We start from the raw sequence: 20750 nt of genomic DNA, 5'->3' as shown, positions 1-20750 counted from the left end.
TTTTTGGTTCCAGAGAACCCTTTTTGGTTCCACATAGAACCCTTTTGGGTTCAATGTATTACCCTCTGTGGTAAAGGTTCTACCTGGAACCAAAAGGGTTCCACCTGGAACCAAAAGGGTTCTTCAAAGGCTTCTCCTATGGGGACAGCTGACAAACCCTTTTAGAAAAAAAAAAGGAAGCTATCTAGAACCTAAGAGTGTATGTGGCTCATACTGTAAGTGTGATATACCAGCTGGCAAATCGCGGACTGTGAAATAATGCGGATTTAACTGGAGCAGACTGGATCAGGGTGGCACTTAGGGTTTGGATGTGTCACATTATAGAATCCAGATCACATCAGATTAGATCAAATGTGAGGCTTGCATCTCTTGCCTGTAAGCCATTTGTGCAGGAACTAATGTGTGATTATGCTTGTACTGTATATAATGTAGGTAACGTTCAGCAATTCTGCAGAAATCCCACACACAGAAGGGAGAAGCACTGTACATTTCTTATTTCCAGCAACAAGCTGCCTACTACTTCCCTGCCTCCTCCTTTCTCCCTCCAGCCAAGTCTCACCCTTCCCTCTTGTCTGATCTCTCGCTCTTTCTCCCTCTATCTCTCATTTCATCTGATTTTCTCTTGCTCTTTGCCTCTTTCCTACAGCAGTAGGAACATGTTCTTCATCCTCCTCCTCCTCATCGTCTTCTTCTCATATTCTTCTTCCTCCTCACTTTCTCATTTCATTCGGAGATCAGGTCAGTTTTTAAGTAATAGGCAGGATGCATGTGAGTCAGAATTGAGATCTGATGTACAGAGTTACATAAACAGAAAGGAGGAGGAAGGCTTCCTAGGGGGGCAGCAAGGCCATGCTGTTTGAAGCACTCCCTGCCTTATCTGTTATCTCGCCATTTGAAAAGATGTACATATCCTAACATACCAGTAAGTGTCTATGTATAGTTTGATGCTAATGGTATACTGAAATGCGTTCTGCCGTTTGCTGCTTTCCATTCATAAAGAGACTCTGACAGAATGTGTTGGCGATTTTGTCACTTGTGTTGAACATCTGTGTGTATACGTGTGTGTGTGCGCACATTCCATATAGATATATGCATAGTACTATCATCACAGCCCAAACACTGAAACTGGAATCTGGGAATGAGATTAGTCAAGAATGCTTTGAATTAAACGTTGGGTCTTTCTGAAGCCAGCCACTACAGCTTCAAACCCCAAAACTCAGAGGCCCTGTAGGTCTGAGACAAAAAAACATATAGCGAGCTGATTCCTGTGAAGTGACACAAGCTATAAATCACTGAGGTGACACACACAGTGTGCTGTCCAGGAGGTCAGCTGGGCGGGAGTGACCTTTAATGACGTCACAGTGATCAGTCACACAGCAACAACGGCAACATAAGCAGTCTGATATGTTCAGAGTCAGAAACCTCTAGCGTTTTGAGTTGAAATTATAGAAAGGTTTGTGGCCCTGGAGTGAAGTCATGTGTAGTACACATGAAGATAGCGTGGACAGTGGATACATACTGTAGTATAAACACACTAAAACACAGCGGAGCTGTTAAACGGTCACCCTTTAAACCTGTGTGATGACCAAAAAATGGACAGGGACACATTTCCAGTGTCCCTTGGTAAAGGGTCACCTATTAGCCCTTGGAATTGATCTGTCCTTTTAAATAGGTCATTAGTAGAAACCTATGGTGTTGTAATTGACAGCCTGCAGGCGTAAAACTAAACTAAAACTAAATGCATGCTCTACAACCGATCGCTGCCCGCACCTGCCCGCCCGTCCAGCATCACTACTCTGGACGGTTCTGACTTAGAATATGTGGACAACTACAAATACCTAGGTGTCTGGTTAGACTGTAAACTCTCCTTCCAGACTCACATTAAACATCTCCAATCCAAAATTAAATCTAGAATTGGCTTCCTATTTCGCAACAAAGCATCCTTCACTCATGCTGCCAAACATGCCTTCGTAAAACTGACTATCCTACCGATCCTCGACTTCGGCGATGTCATTTACAAAATAGCCTCCAACACTCTACTCAACAAATTGGATGTAGTCTATCACAGTGCCATCCGTTTTGTCACCAAAGCCCCATATTCTACCCACCACTGCGACCTGTACGCTCTCGTTGGCTGGCCCTCGCTTCATACTCGTCGCCAAACCCACTGGCTCCAGGTCATCTATAAGTCTTTGCTAGGTAAAGCCCCGCCTTATCTCAGCTCACTGGTCACCATTGCAGCACCCACCCGTAGCACGCGCTCCAGCAGGTATATCCCTCTGGTCACCCCCAAAGCCAATTCTTCCTTTGGCCGTCTCTCCTTCCAGTTCTCTGCTGCCAATGACTGGAACGAACTGCAAAAATCACTGAAGCTGGAGACTCTTACCTCCCACACTAGCTTCAAGCACCAGCTGTCAGAGCAGCTCACAGATCACTGCACCTGTACATAGCTGATCTGTAAACAGCCCATCCAATCTACCTCATCCCCATACTGTATTTATTTATTTATCTTGCTCCTTTGCACCCCAGTGTCTCTACTTACACATTCATCTTCTGCACATTCTACCATTCCAGTGTTTAAAAGCTATATTGTAATTACTTCGCCATCACAGCCTATTTATTGCCTTACCTCTCTTATCCTACCTCATTTGCACATGCTGTATATAGATTTTTCTACTGTATTGTATGTTTGTTTATTCCATGTGTAACTCTGTGTTGTTGTATTTGTCGAACTGCTTTGCTTTATAGCGACTCAGATACCGCAGGTGGCTGGTTGCACTTTAATTGGGGAGAGCAGGCTCATCACAATGGATGGAAAGGAGTAAATAGAATGGTATCAAACACATCATTTCCATGTGGTTGATACAATTCCATTCACTCCATTGCAGCTATTATTATGAGCCGTCCTCCCCTCAGCAGCCTCCTGTTTTCAGATGCAGTATATAGTAAACTATATGTATTGTTTTTTTGGTTTGGGTGTTTCACCATATGTCTTGCTTATTCTTCCTCTGTGCAGATAGACAGAGCGATAACAAACAGGCATTTGGAAAGAAGTGCAGAGTTATTGAGTACAGTACTTTTTTCCTTTCCTGTGAAAGAGAGAGAGTCAATAGCGCTGGATGAGGGAGGCGATGATGGAGGCGATGAGGGAGGCGGTGCTCTCAGAACTTGAATCCTTGCCCAACCTCTGCTTATCAGCTGTGCTCTACACACCATGCCAAACTTCACTCCTAGTCTCTCTCCCAGTTGAAGCATGAACTTGGAAGAGAGGAAACGCTCTTGAAAGATATTTCCATCCACCAGCCAAATTGGCGTAATTCTTGTTGAGTGAGTCACTCAACCTCAATGGTACCGCTACTGTATCTCTCTCCACTGCTGTGGAGTGGAGTTGTTTACTACGGAACGTGGAAGTTCTTCAGCCAGCCGTGGCTGGAGGTGTCTGCTACGCGTATAAATTATGCAACGTAATACAATGATGACAGAGCAATAAAAACAGGAACAGAGGGGAGGGCTCTATTGTCTCAGTGTGTGTATGTATGTGTTAGAATTGGCTTGTGGAGAATCAAGTCTTGTGTAGAACTACCCACATGAAAAAATGCTATAGTATAATATGGTATAAATACTGTAGTATTACTATATTTACATACCATAGTATTCACTGTAGTGTTTCTTCAGACTGTACTGTAGTATTTTCGCTGACTTTAGTACACTGTAGTATTTATTGTGGTGGTTTTTGCAGACATGACTGTAGTACTTAATTTATTTATTTCACCTTTATTTAACCAGGTAGGCAAGTTGAGAACAAGTTCTCATTTACAATTGCGACCTGGCCAAGATAAAGCAAAGCAGTTCGACACATACAACAACACAGAGTTACACATGGAGTAAAACAAACATACAGTCAATAATACAGTAGAAAAAAATAAGTCTATATACAATGTGAGCAAATGAGGTGAGATAAGGGAGGTAAAGGCAAAAAAAGGCCATGGTGGCAAAGTAAATACAATATAGCAAGTAAAACACTGGAATGGATATCATAAGGTGAATACACCAATTTGTAAGTCGTTCTGGATAAGAGCGTCTGCTAAATGACGTAAATGTAAATGTAAATGAATGGTAGATATGTAGTGGAAGAAAGTGCAAAGTAGAAATAGAAATAATAGGGTGCAAAGGAGCAAAATAAATACAGTAGGGGAAGAGGTAGTTGTTTAGGCTAAATTATAGATGGGCTATATACAGGTGCAGTGATCTGTGAGCTGCTCTGACAGCTGGTGCTTAAAGCTAGTGAGGGAGATAAGTGTTTCCAGTTTCAGAGATTTTTGTTGTTCGTCCAGTCATTGGCAGCAGAGAACTGGAAGGAGAGACGGCCAAAGGAGGAATTGGCTTTGGGGGTGACCAGAGAGATATACCTGCTGGAGCGCGTGCTACAGGTGTGTGCTGCTATGGTGACCAGTGAGCTGAGATAAGGGGGGACTTTACCTAGCAGGGTCTTGTAGATGACCTGGAGCCAGTGGGTTTGGCGACGAGTATGAAGCGAGGGCCAACCAACGAGAGCGTACAGGTCACAGTGGTGGGTAGTATATGGGGCTTTGGTGACAAAACGGATGGCACTGTGATAGACTGCATCCAGTTTATTGAGTAGGGTATTGGAGGCTATTTTGTAAATGACATCGCCGAAGTCGAGGATCGGTAGGATAGTCAGTTTTACAAGGGTATGTTTGGCAGCATGAGTGAAGGATGCTTTGTTGCGAAATAGGAAGCGGATTCTAGATTTAACTTTGGATTGGAGATGTTTGATGTGAGTCTGGAAGGAGAGTTTACAGTCTAACCAGACACCTAGGTATTTGTAGTTGTCCACATATTCTAAGTCAGAACCATCCAGAGTAGTGATGCTGGACGGGCGGGCAAGTGCGGGCAGCGATCGGTTGAAGAGCATGCATTTAGTTTTACTTGTATTTAAGAACAGTTGGAGGCCACGGAAGGAGAGGTGTATGGCATTGAAGCTCGTCTGGAGGATAGTTAACACAATGTCCAAAGAAGGGCCAGAAGTATACAGAATGGTGTCGTCTGCGTAGAGGTGGATCAGAGACTCACCAGCAGCAAGAGCGACATCATTGATGTATACAGAGAAAAGAGTTGGCCCAAGAATTGAACCCTGTGGCACCCCCATAGAGACTGCCAGAGGCCTGGACAAAAGGCCATCCGATTTGACACATTGAACACTATCAGAGAAGTAGTTGGTGAACCAGGCGAGGCAATCATTTGAGAAACCAAGGCTATTGAGTCTTCCGATGAGGATGTGGTGATTGACAGAGTCGAAAGCCTTGGCCAGGTTAATGAATACGGCAGCACAGTATTGTTTCTTATCGAGGGCAGTTACGATATCGTTTAGGACCTTGAGCGTGGCTGAGGTGTACCCATGACCAGCTCTGAAACCAGATTGCATAGCGGAGAAGGTGCGGTGGGATTCGAAATGGTCTGTAATCTGTTTGTTGACTTGGATTTCGAAGACCTTAGAAAGGCAGGGTAGGATAGATATAGGTCTGTAGCAGTTTGGGTCAAGAGTGTTCCCCCCTTTGAAGAGGGGGATGATCGCAGCTGCTTTCCAATCTTTGGGAATCTCAGACGACACAAAAGAGAGGTTGAACAGGCTAGTAATAGGGGTTGCAACAATTTCGGCAGATAATTTTAGAAAGAAAGGGTCCAGATTGTCTAGCCCGGCTGATTTGTAGGGGTCCAGATTTTGCAGCTCTTTCAGAACATCAGCTGACTGGATTTGGGAGAAGGAGAAATGGGGAAGGCTTGGGCAAATAACTGTGGGGGGGTACAGTGCTGTTGTCCGCGGTAGGGGTAGCCAGGTGTAAAGCATGGCCAGCCGTAGAAAAATGCTTATTGAAATTCTCAACTATAGTGGATTTATCGGTGGTGACAGAGTTTCCTATCCTCAGTGCAGTGGGCAGCTGGGAGGAGGTGTTCTTATTCTCCATGGACTTTACAGTTACCCAGAACTTTTTTGAGTTTGTGTTGCAGGAAGCAAATTTCTGCTTGAAAAATCTAGCCTTGGCTTTTCTAACTGCCTGTGTGTATTGGTTTCTTACTTCCCTGAAAAGTTGCATATCACGGGGGCTGTTCGAATGTGTTGTTAGCTACCCTTACCACCAGGGGGCAGCCCAGTGTATTTGTAGTGTATTTGAGTTTTTAAATGGTTTCTAAAGGTTTCTAAAGTTTGTAATTTCCTCTTTGAAAAGTCAGACTTGATTTGCCCTAAAGAAAACTATATCAACCCCTACAAAAATGTCCATGAATTACAATCCAAATAATTATTTCCTGTTGCTGCAGGATTATTTTCCTGCTGTAGCAAACTGGCTCAAATTAAGAGCCTATGTCTGTATACTGCTTCAAAATAGGTTAAAAAGCAGCTGAACTAAAAAAATGACTTCTTTGGTTGAAAACAGCCTATGTGGCATCAATATTAGTCAGAAACATTTATTCCATTGCGAAATCTTTAAAAATATATAATTTTGGTCATGAAGTCAGTATATTCCAAAACAGTTTTGTGAGATTTGTGTAACTGAAGTCGTCACAATTTACATGAAGGTTGGGTTTGTATTACAATTACCCACTTGCCCACTAACACGGGATGATAACGCTTATCATGCACAGAGAAACAGGACCATTCTATGGATAATTCTTTTTTTAAATCCCCCAAATAATCATTTACTTGAGAAATACTGCAACAAACACCTTAGCTAGATGTAAAATTGCGAGACTAAGACCTTCTGGGCAAAAACAACAAAAACAACCTGTAATTCTGACTATTTTGAGGAAGTGGTAGGGGCTATGTTGTTGCTACAGTGACTCAACAGGCAAAAACAACAATAACTGCCAGGGTACAATATACTGAACATAACATACCCACACTGAACCACACCCCCAAGAGTCAAGTCTCGTTTTTTTCTTCATGAGCAGCAGAAAAGTCCAGGCAAAATCAGTGAGTTCAACTGTCCTTTAAATCTAGGAGAGAACCACCATTGCAGCACTACACCATGGAATACATCATAATCACACATAATATTGACACTTGGTACATTCAGGAGAGGTCAAACGGCACTGGCTTGGAAATGGATACTGTTTCCATCGGCCCATGCATTCTTTCACCGATCACCCTGATACATACAGCTTTTATTTGGCAAAGAGGAAAGTGGCAACTACCTCTCCTCCTCCTCTTCCCCCTCTTCTCTTTCCTCTCTCCTCTTTCCTTTCTCTTCCCAGGATCTGACATCCCACAGTTACCACCCACCACTCCATCCTGCATACCACATGCTGAAGTCTTGTCCGACATGAACATCATAGAAAATTCTGCAATTAATATTGAGGCACCTCTGCACCGCTCTAATTAGGCTTTCATATCAGTCAGCCTACCTGTAATTACAGCAGAAGCCCGGAGCACAGCTCCTGTGTTCACTGCAAACACTCTATAATCACTGGCCCTCTCCCTCCGCAACGTTGCCTGACTGTGAAGGGCTTGCCCGGTTCAGAGACAAAGTTCCGGGTCTGTGAGAGAAATACACTCACAAACAGGCTCACATTGACACATACTGTATCTCTCTTTCTCAATAAAAAAAACGAACACACAAACAGTCATTGTTTAAAATACACACTGACAAATACAGATATGTAATTTATCTGAACAGATATACACGAACAGAAGCACAGCTGTGTACAAATCCACTTGCGGCGCATTCTGTCTTTTACTCTCTCTATACAAACACACGTGTGCACACAGACAGACAAGGAGCGGGAGCAGTGGCAATACACTTAAACATACTGTGGACAAGTCATATTAATACTCCTCAAAGAATTCATGAAAGCTCAGATAAACCTTTGCAGTGGAGCATGCAATTACATAAAGATGATGCTCCAACAACTTACAGTTAAATACTACTCTAAGACTAAAAAGAGACTAAAAGAGTAATTAGTTCAATTTTCTCAACCTATAACCCCAGAGGGACGAGACACACATTTCTCCACAGAAGCAGCTCTTTGGATTTATGAGCCTGTTATAATGGAGACAGTAGTACAGATAATGAAGTAGGCAGCTCTTCCAGACTCCTGGAGAGATGGGAGTCACATCCCTCTGATGAATGTTGAAGCTGGGGGAGGCAGGGGGTTAAGGGGCAGCAGGGGGAGGTCGGGGACAGCTGGACATGGGGAGCCTAGAGCATGATGATAGTGAAGACCATTATGTTACAAAACCTTCAAAGGGCGCGTCCTCGCGACTCTACGTCTTACAGGGGACGCGCTCACCGGCCAAGCACACGCACTGTCGTGGATGCAAGGTCCGATCACTTCTGACACCAGTGTAATGAAACAGCAGGGAGCAGGTCTCGAACCCTCGACCTTCTAGTCCGAAGTCAAGCGCGCTGTCGACTGTGCCGCAAAAGCATGCTCGTGCGGCAGAGTCGATTTCCACGCTTATAAACCCAGGATCGTTACAATAATTTAATGTGGTCACTTTCATTTAGGCTTGCCTATCTCTGTGCCAATGCAGCATCAGATCACGTATGCTTTCTTCTCGACTACCCTCGTAAGCAGGACAACGCCGCCCATATAATCTGTTCTGGGGTCAGTGTTACTTTAAACAAAGATTGATAATAGGAAGCTGATCCTAGATCAGTGGCGCTCGAGACCAGAGAGGAAATATCGCGTTACTGTCCTTTTTTTTCTCTCTACCTCAACCACCACCACTACTGAAAACCACTACTATTTCTCCCCTCCGTCTCTGTCGCTCCACTATCTCCCTTTCCCTTTGAGTTTACGAGATCTCCTCCCGAAACCTGAGCGAGGCAGTCACGGAAAAGAGAGGCGAAACCCTCCTGCACAACATGGCTGCAATTGTAACCTCGACCAGATTTACAGACGAATATCAGCTGTACGAAGAGCTCGGAAAGTAAGCGACATGAACAAATATAATCCTATTCTTATACATTTTCCTGTACTGCTTTGTAGACTATCGCTGTGCGTGTCTAGTCCACTGTTGACAAGACAAGGATAGGTTGTCAAACACAGGAAAGGCATCCCCCCCGCAACGAAGAGATGATCGCTTCTATCCTCTTTTAGGGAGCTTTATAGTTCAACAACATTTTTATTAGAATAAGGTTTACATATCGAACTAGTGTCGGAAGGCTTGATCCTGCATGCGTGTACTGAGTTTACCATGCCTGGGTGTGCCATAGATATGGGACACCTAAACGACATCCGCTATAGGTATAGTGTTTATTTATCTCAAGGCAACACTTTTCCCGCTCTCTGTTTTTTTTATCATTTGTTTTACTTTTTGGGTTATTTTTCCGTATTATTTTGTAGAGAGCCACACAGGGAGGAACGATACACTTGGCTACTTGTGTAACGATCAAAAATGTATCCAATGTGTTTCATTCGGTGCGTTGTAACGTTGTAGCACTTGAGTACTACAGGCATAAGCCACCAAGTAGAAAGATACTTTGTAACCCGTCTGTTTTATCTTTTGCAGTTAGCAGTAGCTAGTTATTCCACCTATAACCATACATTTCCAGTTTCAAGTATGCATGATGAAATCATAATAGACGGTAGACCTATGGTAGGCTTAATACAACATTCACTTAGCATTGTCTACAGTAGACTTTACATGTTTTGGTTTATTCTCTGGATACTTCTGCACACTAGTTCCTGTGTAGGCTTACAATTACAATTTCCTCTGAGCTGATTTCCCTCACAAGCAGTGAATGAGGGAGAAGCACTGCAAGCAATTTCATCACCAGTTTTCTGGGATTCTAATGTAAAATATCAAGTTATTACATTATACATAATTTACTTATCACATGCCAAGCAACTGGTTATTATGCATGGCTTTGTATTAACTTTTTGCACCTGTGTACCACAGTGATGGGCTATATAGCACAAACGTCGATTAGTTGTGGCTTATTCATATTGCAATGTTTCTCATTTGACAGATGTTTGGGGAGGAGTGGGGTCAATTCTTTATTTACATTATTTTTTTCTTTATTAACATTATTTTTCACCTTTTTCCATTTTCTTTATTACCCTTGAGATGGATTTGAACTAGACACAATACTGACTTTGCTGGGCTGTATTGTGTGTGGCACTGCAGTAGTGAGAGTTGTCACATGATCTCATGTTGCTGTTTTGTTTATTCATTTGTCTCATTACAGGGGTGCCTTCTCCGTTGTCCGGCGATGCGTTAAAAAGTCCAACGGCCAGGAATTTGCTGCTAAAATTATCAACACAAAAAAACTATCAGCAAGAGGTAAGACAGAGGGAAACATTACACCACTTACTATGCCCTGTGCTTTGATGCCTGTGACATTGTTTTGACCAATCAAAATTCAATAGGAGATTGACACCGGAGAAGGTAGTCTTTTCGTTGTTGCTTTATTCAAATACCCATGAAAGTGCTTGATTCATTTAATATCTAGTTCAAACAGCATAATAAAATTGCATTATATGTTACATACCGGTTCATCAACTTGTCAAAAGTTGTTCGCCAAATTACATGGTGTAGGTAAGTGCAATATATTTTAGGAACTATGACTTCACAGAGCTCCTTGTTCAATGGGATAAACAGTAGCATTCATCTCATGATGTTCCAGTCCAGCAGGACATATTGTTACTGTGCCTGCCTACCCCAGAGCCATAGCTCAGCCACTGTCTGTGTGTGTTGCATTTGTTTACGCTCTATTCCTGCCCTCAGCAACCGAGTGTGTTTGTGAATACAGATTGCCAGAGGCCTTTTAGAAGGATCTGGATCCCCTTCGTGTTGTTTCGTCATAGCTGTGGTCAAAATACTTCTATTTGCTGCTAGGGCTACACCAGTGTTTTACATGTTCTCCTCTCACGCTATCTCCCCCCTCACCTTGTGAGTCCAGACTGAAAAGCACGTCCTCTTGGCCGGAGGAGACTGTCACACTTCAGTGTGGATATCATCTGCTCTAATCAAGCCTTGGCCAGGAGGGCTGCACAGGGATACGTGAGACATGGCCAATCTGCCTCTGCTGCAGCACCAGAGACAAAAGGCTCCGGATCTATTTTGGGAAAGTGGACACGGCTGATACCTGTTTGTCCAGGTATCGAGTTGGCCCATCTCCTGTTTGCGCTTGACATTGAGATGGAGATGGATATTAATTACATTTTTTTTAGGCCTCAGCACTTTCTCTCTCTGTCACTGTGTGCATTAGAGCATACATTTCCATGACTAATGTCAAACAGCTACGCCATGCTCGTCACACCGTAATTACACTGCAATTCAATGTTTGCGTCACCAATTTTTGGAAGGCATTGTTGTCGCAGCCGTTGCTTGCGTCAGTCGCGGCTGCCAATTACTCCAAGAAGAAATCTTCCGGAAGCACAATCTTAGCTGTACCGACCGGGTATTGACCTGTTAATCCAAGCAGTCTTTTTCTGCTAGTCGTAAAAAAGTACCTCTTTCCCGTGACAACACTGTTGCAGATATGGCCTCCCTGCCGTCTCGAGAAGGCTTTAGTGATGGCCATGGAGGGGCAGTGGAGGTTGTTTGATTATGATGAGAATTACAAAGGCCAGACCTCGGTGTGAGATTGTTCCGTCCTCTGGGGATGCCAGCTGAATTACAACTTCCCCCCCTCTGCCCCACTCTGCCATGGTCTCAACGGAGGGGCCAGTAAACAAATAATTTCTTTTAAAAAAGCCTTAAAAAAACAACAACAGGTAATTAGATCTGCTGTTTTTCAGCTTCAGTTGGCAGAGATCCCGTCAAGTAACCTGGCAACTGGGTTCTTGAAACTGTTCATGATGTTGGCTGGAATGCTCCAGTCCTACTGAGCTGAGTAGAGGAGAGCCAAGCTGAGCCAAAGCCCCTCCTCATCGCCGTACAGCTCCTCATGCCCACTGCCTTTAATCAGAGCCGAAGGCTCTGGGCATGCCAATGTGTTTTACACAAACCCAAGCTGCAATCATCTGCCATCATGAGGCTTTATTTATGTATGAAGTTAAAGGCATGCTCTGGAACTTTGGCGACTACTAAGTATTTTGTAAACCTCCCGCCTTGGGCTGGATGTGTCAATGTGGTGTTCACACATGCATCATTTATGAGCAGAATTGCTGTTTTACCTCAATCAGCCACAAAATTCCTAGCTTGAAAGCAACTGTTTTTCTGGAAGCTGTGCTGCACCATTTTCCCTCCATTTTTTCCCCCACGTTGGCCAGCCTCTTAGCAACTTGTGTTATAGCCAATAAGCTTCAGCCCCTCGCCATTTGAGTGAAAGCTAGCAAGATGTACACACAGCAGAGCGAGAGAGAGAGAGAGTATAGCGAATAAAGCCTGGCACCCACACCACCAAAGGGATATCAACAGACCGCTAACTTTCTACTCTGAGACAAGGCCGAGTATAGCCCACAAAGATCTCCCCCACCGCACGAGCCCGAGGGGGCGCCAAACTGGACAGGAAGATCACGTCAGTGACTCAACCCACTCAGATCGGTGTATAGCGGATAAAGCCTGGCACGACGTCATGCACCCATCCTAGGGACGGCATGGGAGAGCGCGAGCAAGCCAGTCTCTTCAACAGGAGGAGATCTGGAGAAGACAAACAAGCCCAGTCCGCTGCTATTAGCAGACAGTGCTCGGTGTGTGTGTTCATTCTGTATTCCCTGTGTGATGTGTGTTTAGAAAAAGAAATGAAACATTTTTTTGGTGCGAATCGGGAGCTTTGCAGCATTTGTGCAGATGAGTTGAGTGCATGATGTGGGTCGGATTAAATCCCAGTGTGTGTGGCTGCATGTGTGGCATAGAGGTCAAGCCGGGGTTAACCTTTTCTTGCTCCACCGTGTGTGTGTGTGTGTCTTTGTGTGTTTGCCTGCCTGTGGGCATGTGTGAGTGTGTCATTATGCCTCTCTGCATGGATGGCCTTTTTCAAATGTACCCTGTCACTCACAGAGTTTGCTGTTTGCTGCAGGGTTAGGGTTAGGGTTTGCTGCTGGGGACGTGAGGGTCTAGCAGGGTAATACGGGGGGAAGGGGAGGATGCTATATACCTGCCTGGCTGGATGGGATGGAATGTACGCTGAGCCTGATCCTGAGCCCTGTAGCCTGAGTGAGCAGCCTGAGAGGAGAGGAAAGGCAGCGAGGCCCTGGATGGTGTCGAGAGGCTGATGGAACTGTGCTGCTGAATAATTGACACTAGCACAAGGCTCTGCTGGATAGACATGGAAAAATGGAGAGAGCCTTTTTCTACCTCTTTCCATCTCTCTCTCGCTTTCTCTCTCTCTCTCCATCTCTCTTCTTCTCCCTCTTTCCCTAATGCCCATCATCTCTGCCTTTTTCTCTCCCTGTCTCTCTCCCTCCTCCCAATCTCTCTCTCTCTCTCCCTCCATCTCCTTGGAAGGCTTCCTCTGTGCTGCTCGTTAGAGTCCTGGTAAACGTAGCAGTACTGCCATGGTGAATCTTTAATGGAACGAATTGTGCATTTTTTATGACACCAAGCCAAGTGTGTGTATGTGCGTGTGTGTTTGAGAGAGAGCAAGGGTGTGTGTGTGTCAGAATGTGTGTGGTTGCACGTGTTTTTATAGCCTACTATATCTTTGTGTGATGACAAGATAATGCTATTCAAATAATGAAGTTGTCCTCCAAAATAGGAAGAGAAAAAAAAATACAGATTGTTTATATAAAGATAGCTTGGAAGCTATTTTGCACAGCCAGTACTTTCCTGATCACAGTGACCTCACAGATCAAAGGGTTCGTGTTCTGTACTGGGGACCAATACTAGAGGTGCTGATCGATTAGTGCTTTTTGAGGAACGTTTCGGTTTACATTTTTTTGTAAACATTAAATGCATTATTAAATATGACGTTGAAATGATTTCAGAGCTTTTTTATTTCAATTCCAAAGCCAAATATTGAGAACATTCAATTGGGTCATTCCACCTCAAAAATGTTTCGACTCCCATCATCTCAGATTGTTCAGAAATCATTTATGAAGTAGTAACAGTTAAGACTAGCATTCCTGAAACATTATTTTGTTGAAATATAATTTGATCTCTGAGAAATTAAGCTAATTGATTGCAGCCAAATAGGCCATTTTAATAGATAAGATTCAGATAATATTCAATGAATATAGTACCCAACATCCGATTTGGACCAAACTTCTTCCTAACAATGAGTAAGGAGGACTGGCGGTATAGCAGCAACAGTCAAAACCTGTTTTTTTTCACACTACTTTGTGGTAAATAATGCAAGCAACTTTAATTAAAAATTTCTCTGAGCAGCGAAAAAAATAAACGTTTCTTCAAGTGCAGTTGCAAAAACCTTCAAGCGCTATAATGAAACTGGCTCTAATGAGGACCGCCACAGGAAAGGAAGACCCAGAATTACCTCTGCTGCAGAGGAGAAGTTCATTAGAGTTACCAGCCTCAGAAATTGCAGCCCAAATAAATGCTTCACAGAGTTCAAGTAACAGGCACATCTCAACATCAACTGTTCAGAGGAGACTGCGTGAATCAGGCCTTCATGGTTGAATTGCTGCAAAGAAACTCCTACTTAAGGACACCAATAAGAAGAAGAGACTTTCTTGGGCCAAGAAACACGAGAAATGGACATTAGACCGGTGGAAATCTGTCCTTTGGTCTGATGAGTCCGACATTTTTGATTCTTACCGCCGTGTCTTTGTAAGACGCAGAGTAGGTTAACAGATGATCTCCGCATTTGTTGTTCCCACCGTGAAGCATGGAGGAGGAGGTGTGATGGTGTGGGTATGCTTTGCTGGTGACACTGTCAGGGATTTCAAGGCACATTTAACCAGCATGGCTACCACAGCATTCTGCAGTGATACGTGATCCCATCTGGTTTGCGCTAAGTGGGACTATTTGTTTTCCAACAGGATAATGACCCAACACACCTCCAGGCTGTGTAAGGGCTATCTGACCAAGAAGGAGAGTGATGGAGTGCTGCATCAGATGCCCTGGCCTCCACAATCACCCGACCTCAACCCTATTGAGATGGATTGGGATGAGTTGGACCGCAGAGTGAAGGAAAAGCAGCCAACAAGTGCTCAAAATATGTGGGAACTCCTTCAAGACTGTTGGAAAAGCATTCCAGGTGAATCTGGTTGAGAGAATGCCAAGAGTTTGCAAAGCTGTCATCAAGGTAAAGGTTGGCTACTTTGAAGATATATAAAATATATTATGATTTGTTTAACACTGTTTTGGTTACTACATGATTCCATATGTCTTATTTCATAGTTTTGGTATCTTCACTATTATTCTACAATGCCGAAAGTAGTAAAAATAAAGAAAAACCCTTGAATGAGTAGGTGTGTCCAAACTTTTGACTGGTACTGTAAGTATTCATCATCCTTGAGATGTTTCTCCAACTTCATTGGAATCCACATGTGTTCAATTCAATTAATTGGACATGATTTGGAAAGGCACACACCTGTCTATATAAGGTCCCACATTTGATAGTGCAGTTCAGAGCAAAAACCACGCCATGAGTTAGAAGGAATTGTCTATAGAGCTCCGAGACAGGATTGTTTCAAGGCACAGATCTGGGCAAGGGTACCAAAACATTTCTGCAGCATTGAAGGTCCCCAAGAACTCTTCCTAGAGCTGACCACCTGGCCAAACTGAGCAATTGGGGGAGAAGGGCCATGGTCAGGGAGGTGACCAAGAACCCAATGGTCACTCTGACAGAGCTCCAGAGTTCCTCTGTGGAGATGGGAGAAGCTTCCAGAAGGGCAACCATCTCTGCAGCACTCCACCAATCAAGCCTTTATGGTAGAGTGGCCAGACAGAAGCCACTCCAAGGTATGAGTAGGTGCGTCCAAACTTTTGACTGGTACTGTATATATTTTTTTGTGACTATTTAATTTCTTAAAAGTCATCATCTCTTCTCTGCTCAGGTAATAGCAGCCAGACAACCATCTAACGTTATCTCTGTTCTCCCCAACGAGTCATAATATTGAGTTAGGCTAGTAGATGGTTAACTAGATAGTAACTGCACATGCTGCAGAGCTGTCTGACTAAATCACTATTTTAGTAGTTCTTAAGGCATACTTTCAAGACTGCTGCAACTATCAATCAGGTAGATCTACCTCATGAACTGTCTCTATGCCTCTCGTCTCTGTGTTGTGTACATTCCTCTCTCATGTGGTCTGTGTGCGGAGCCGGGAAGAACAAGCGCAATGGATTCCGGTCATTGAAGTTAATTATCATGTTTTCTGCGCTGAACTAGGTTGAATATTTCATTATTGAAAACTACAACTCCCTACAGCATCCCACAGATTGTTCTTGATTTGATGTCTCCTGTGCGCTTGATAGAGAAACAGCACATTGAGCTCACAAAAAATATAATCATAAATGGAATTCAAGTAATTGAACCAACGTCTGTCAATTAATTGTTTAGTAATAATAATAAAATAACTAATATTTCAGCACTAGGGACATTAAATTACAGTTATACTACATTACATTATACTGTATTGCATTAGACTGAGTTTGAATTGATTACTTCTGTTAGAATTGTCATATGAGCTCTCTGAGATTTTTTTTCCTCTGTATTTGAGTCAAACTGTAGTCTGATTTGTGTATCCTAAACCTCAGGTTTGTATTGTGCTTCTTTCCATTTGTCATACCTCTTCTGCTGCTGCATATGGAATCCATCTCAGCACAGTAACGGAATGCCTGGCACGGAGTAAGAATCAAGTTGGTCTTTTCTCTCCCTTTAAAAACTGAAATTGGGTCTCTCTCTCCGCACTTCCACTTGGCTGAAACGTCCAGAAATGAAGGAACAGAGACGTGTGTGTGTGTGTGTGTGTGTGTGCAATCCGAGGAGTGTTGAGTAATGATTACTCATAGATAGGAGACGTACTACCACTGTTCAGTCCAATTCACCCTGGATGTGTTGTATGATGTCACCCTGGATGTGTTGTATGATGTCACCCTGGATGTGTTGTTTGATGTCACCCTGGATGTGTTGTTTGATGTCACCCTGGATGTGTTGTATGATGTCACCCTGGATGTGTTGTATGATGTCACCCTGGATGTGTCGTATGATGTCACCCTGGATGTGTTGTTTGATGTCACCCTGGATGTGTTGTATGATGTCACCCTGGATGTGTTGTTTGATGTCACCCTGGATGTGTTGTATGATGTCACCCTGGATGTGTTGTATGATGTCACCCTGGATGTGTTGTATGATGTCACCCTGGATGTGTTGTTTGATGTCACCCTGGATGTGTTGTTTGATGTCACCCTGGATGTGTTGTATGATGTCACCCTGGATGTGTTGTTTGATGTCACCCTGGATGTGTTGTATGATGTCACCCTGGATGTGTTGTATGATGTCACCCTGGATGTGTTGTTTGATGTCACCCTGGATGTGTTGTTTGATGTCACCCTGGATGTGTTGTATGATGTCACCCTGGATGTGTTGTATGAATTAATAAGCACCACACACTGCAGAACTTTGTGTCCTTATCCCCGGCGTCAGTATGAAGAATGGCTGGATTTGTGTTTGCTACTTTCTTTTTGCTTTATCTAAGACAAAGGCTTGGTTTGGTGTTTTCTGAGGGGGGGGGTGGCGCATTGTTGGAATCAAAGACAAATTGTCTCATCAGACAAAAATTGGATTCTATTGGAGCACAACCACCCCACAGAGACATATGGAGAACAAAGACAGGGAGGAAATAATGGACGTTATCAATCTGTCAACAGGTACTGTACACAGCTCTCTGTCTTATTCTGCCCACCCACTCCATTGCCTTTACTTTGAAGCAAAATGTGCGTGTGTGTGTGTGTGTGTGTGCACGTTTGCGTGCGTGTGTGTGTATGTGTGGCAGTTTAAAGTACTGCAGTATTGTAACGTGGTTGTTAGTGACGTGAGTGTGACTTTGCCAGCACTGTCAGACTACCCTGAGGAATCAAGTCCCTTCCTGAAAAGCGTGCTGAATCGTTGCTCTGGGTGTGGAGGTGTGTGTGTGCGCACGTACGTGCACACGCTCGGATCAGGGTGACAGTAATGCTCTAACCAAGCTGCCTTTCTCTCTTCCACTGTCTTTATCTCTATCGCTCCCTCTCTCTCTTTCACTCTCCCTCTCCCTCCCCCTGCCTCTCTCTGTGGATGGTAGTGGTTTCTATGTCAAGTGTGTGTAGTGCAGTAGTAGGTACCTGTGTTATGAGCCTGCCAGACCAGGCAATGGCTGTGGATCTCCGAGCCTCTGAGGCATGTAACAGGATAATCCCAGCCTGATCACAGAGACATGCTGTGACACCCTCAATCAACCTGTCGCCTGGCAATGAGCAGCCCTACTACAACTGCTACGGTCTCCTAGACCTAGTCTGGCCTTTATTTGATCTATCACACCAGACACTATACAGAAATCACTAAATATATACAATCAGGTCCATAATTATTGGCCCCCTTGATAACGATGAGCAAAAAAGAAATAAAACAAATACTGAGCTATATTGTATGCAATTTTTGGGGAGGAAGTTATTTTATACTAATACAATTGCTCAGAGAAAGAGATTTTGTCTAACAAGTAATTTAAAAAAAAATCTAAAAACGATAGGGGTCAAAATTATTGGCACCCCTGTTTTCAATAGTCTAGCATTGCGCGGATAACAACACTGAGCCTTTTTCTAAAATGTTTTATGAGATTGGTGAACATGTTGGGAGGGTGGCCAAAGTGCTCTATGTTCATGTCATCTGACCATAGCACCGCCTGGAGTTTGATAAACGGCGTTGGCACTTGGATTGGAACTGGTGCTACGGTCAAATGACATGAAAACAGAGCTCTTTGGCCACTCACACCAGTGGCGGGTTTGTTGTGGAAAAACTGAAGCATATGCTGAAAAGTACCTCATACCTACGGTAAAATATGGTGGTGGGTGGATCTTTGATGTTATGGGGCTATTATGCTTCCAGGACATTTTTGCCAAAAACCTGGTTGCCTCCAGGAGGCTGACACTTGGTCGCAAGTGGATCTTCCAGCAAGACAATAACTCCAATCATTAATCAAAATCCACAAAGAAATTGTTAATTGACCACAAAATCTGGAAGGATTCTGTATGGAAGCATGGTCTAAGATCCCTCCCAATGTGTTGTCCAATCTCATAAAACATTTTAGAAAAAGGCTCAGTGTTGTTATCCTAATGGAGGATAACACTGCCCCCTTTTTTAGATTTTATTTTATTACTAGTTAAACAATTGTATTAGTATAAAATAATAAAACATATTTGAGCGTACTATATAGCTCCCGACTGGCGCAGTGGTCTAAGGCACTGCATCTCAGTGCTTGAGGCGTCACTACAGACACCCTGGTTTGAATCCAGGCTGTATCACAACTGGCCGTGATTGGGAGTCACATAGGGCGGTACACAATTGACCCAGTGTTGTCTGGGTTTGGCTGGTGTAGGCTGTCATTGTAAATAAGAATTTGTTCTTAACTGATTTGCCAAGTTAAATAAAGGTCAAACAAAAAATATATAATTTATACAGTCTTTTTTGCTGATCTTTATCAAAGGTGCTAATCATTTTTGGCCTGACTGTACATGATAAACTATTATTTACTACACTATCTACAGTCCACACTTAGTTACCCTTGATAGTAAGTACTGTAGTATAGGCCTTGGAGAATTTTGGTGTGATTTATGCTGTTTGCATGGCTCAGTTCATATGGCCATCTAACAGTGCAGAAGAGCGTGTTTCCTGGCCTGTAGTCTGCTGTGACCTGGGCTAACACTACTTCTACTCTAAATTAGCACTGTTGTAAAATGAAAGGTCAAATACACAGCATTTAAACAGTCAGCAATAATCTAATGAATTCAGGGCTTGTGAAGGTAGGATAAATATAAACCTTCCAAAACCATAAGACCCACAAATAATGTAATTATTTCATCAAAAATAGTTAAACCTGCTTTTCTTTTGCAATAATAACTGATAATAACTGATCTGGCGTTCCAGTCTGTCTATGAAAATGCCCTTTTTGTTACAAATGTAACTAAACCATGCATAATGCACATTCACTAATAATGACTAACTTCTTGTAGCAAGCATTAGGTTATAGAAAATGAACACAGGTCTCATCAACAATCTCTCAAACCCACGTGCTAGTGATTAGCCAGTTAATCTTTACATTTCAAGTTTAGCCAACTTGGATCTATTTGCTAGCTAACAAGGCTGAACAGTGGAATTGTTATGAACACACCCTTCTGTTCATCTCCAACAGCATGCAAGTCTGTCCACTTTGTTCAGATGTTGAAATCAAGTGGCCTACCTTATTTCTGAAACCGCTTGCCAGAGAGGAAGATGTGATCTCTCAACTTTGTTGGTATGAGAGGCAGGGGGAGGGGCTTGGTGTGTGTGTGTAAACCATTGAGTAAGAGGCGAAGCGCTAATGTCTGTCCAAAATAAGGCCAGTGAGTTTCTATGGGCTTATTTTGGACCTAAGCTTGTCGCCTGCCTTCCCCCTCTGGGGCGACTCCCATTGTTAGGGTGGAGTACGTGCGTCTTGTCATTATATACAGATTTCTGGTGTAAATGGAAAGAGGAGCGAAGGACAGGAGCGAAGGAGGCGAGACGAAAAATACAACATGAGAACAAGCAGAATATCGCGCAAAAACATACATTCAAATGAATTTGATATATCCCCCAGCTCTACTCCCAATGGACAGGATTACACTGGCTAGCATTGTGTGCTGCTGCTGGACAATCTGCTGGTTT

General features: G+C 43.4%; 1 protein-coding gene across 18 annotated transcripts in view; it reads left to right on the top strand.

Moving 5' to 3' along the window:
• Nucleotides 1-8615: 8615 nt before the first annotated feature.
• The window catches only part of LOC106606853 (calcium/calmodulin-dependent protein kinase type II subunit gamma), a 133836-nt gene continuing 121701 nt past the window's right edge, over nucleotides 8616-20750 (top strand). For 4 of the 18 annotated variants that reach the window (XM_045720799.1, XM_045720779.1, XM_045720794.1 and 1 more), the window contains exons 1-2: nucleotides 8629-8950; nucleotides 10212-10306. In XM_045720799.1, the coding sequence (XP_045576755.1) occupies nucleotides 8886-8950; nucleotides 10212-10306 (160 nt within the window). In that variant the 5' untranslated portion in view covers nucleotides 8629-8885. Of the gene's footprint in view, nucleotides 8951-10211; nucleotides 10307-20750 lie in introns of all 18 variants that reach the window. The other 14 variants (XM_014203247.2, XM_014203296.2, XM_045720770.1 and 11 more) reach the window with 9 other exon arrangements.

This window comes from Salmo salar, chromosome ssa01 (assembly GCF_905237065.1).
Source record: "Salmo salar chromosome ssa01, Ssal_v3.1, whole genome shotgun sequence".
Classification (NCBI taxonomy): Eukaryota; Metazoa; Chordata; class Actinopteri; order Salmoniformes; family Salmonidae; genus Salmo; species Salmo salar.
This window is presented reverse-complemented; position numbering and strand designations above follow the sequence as displayed.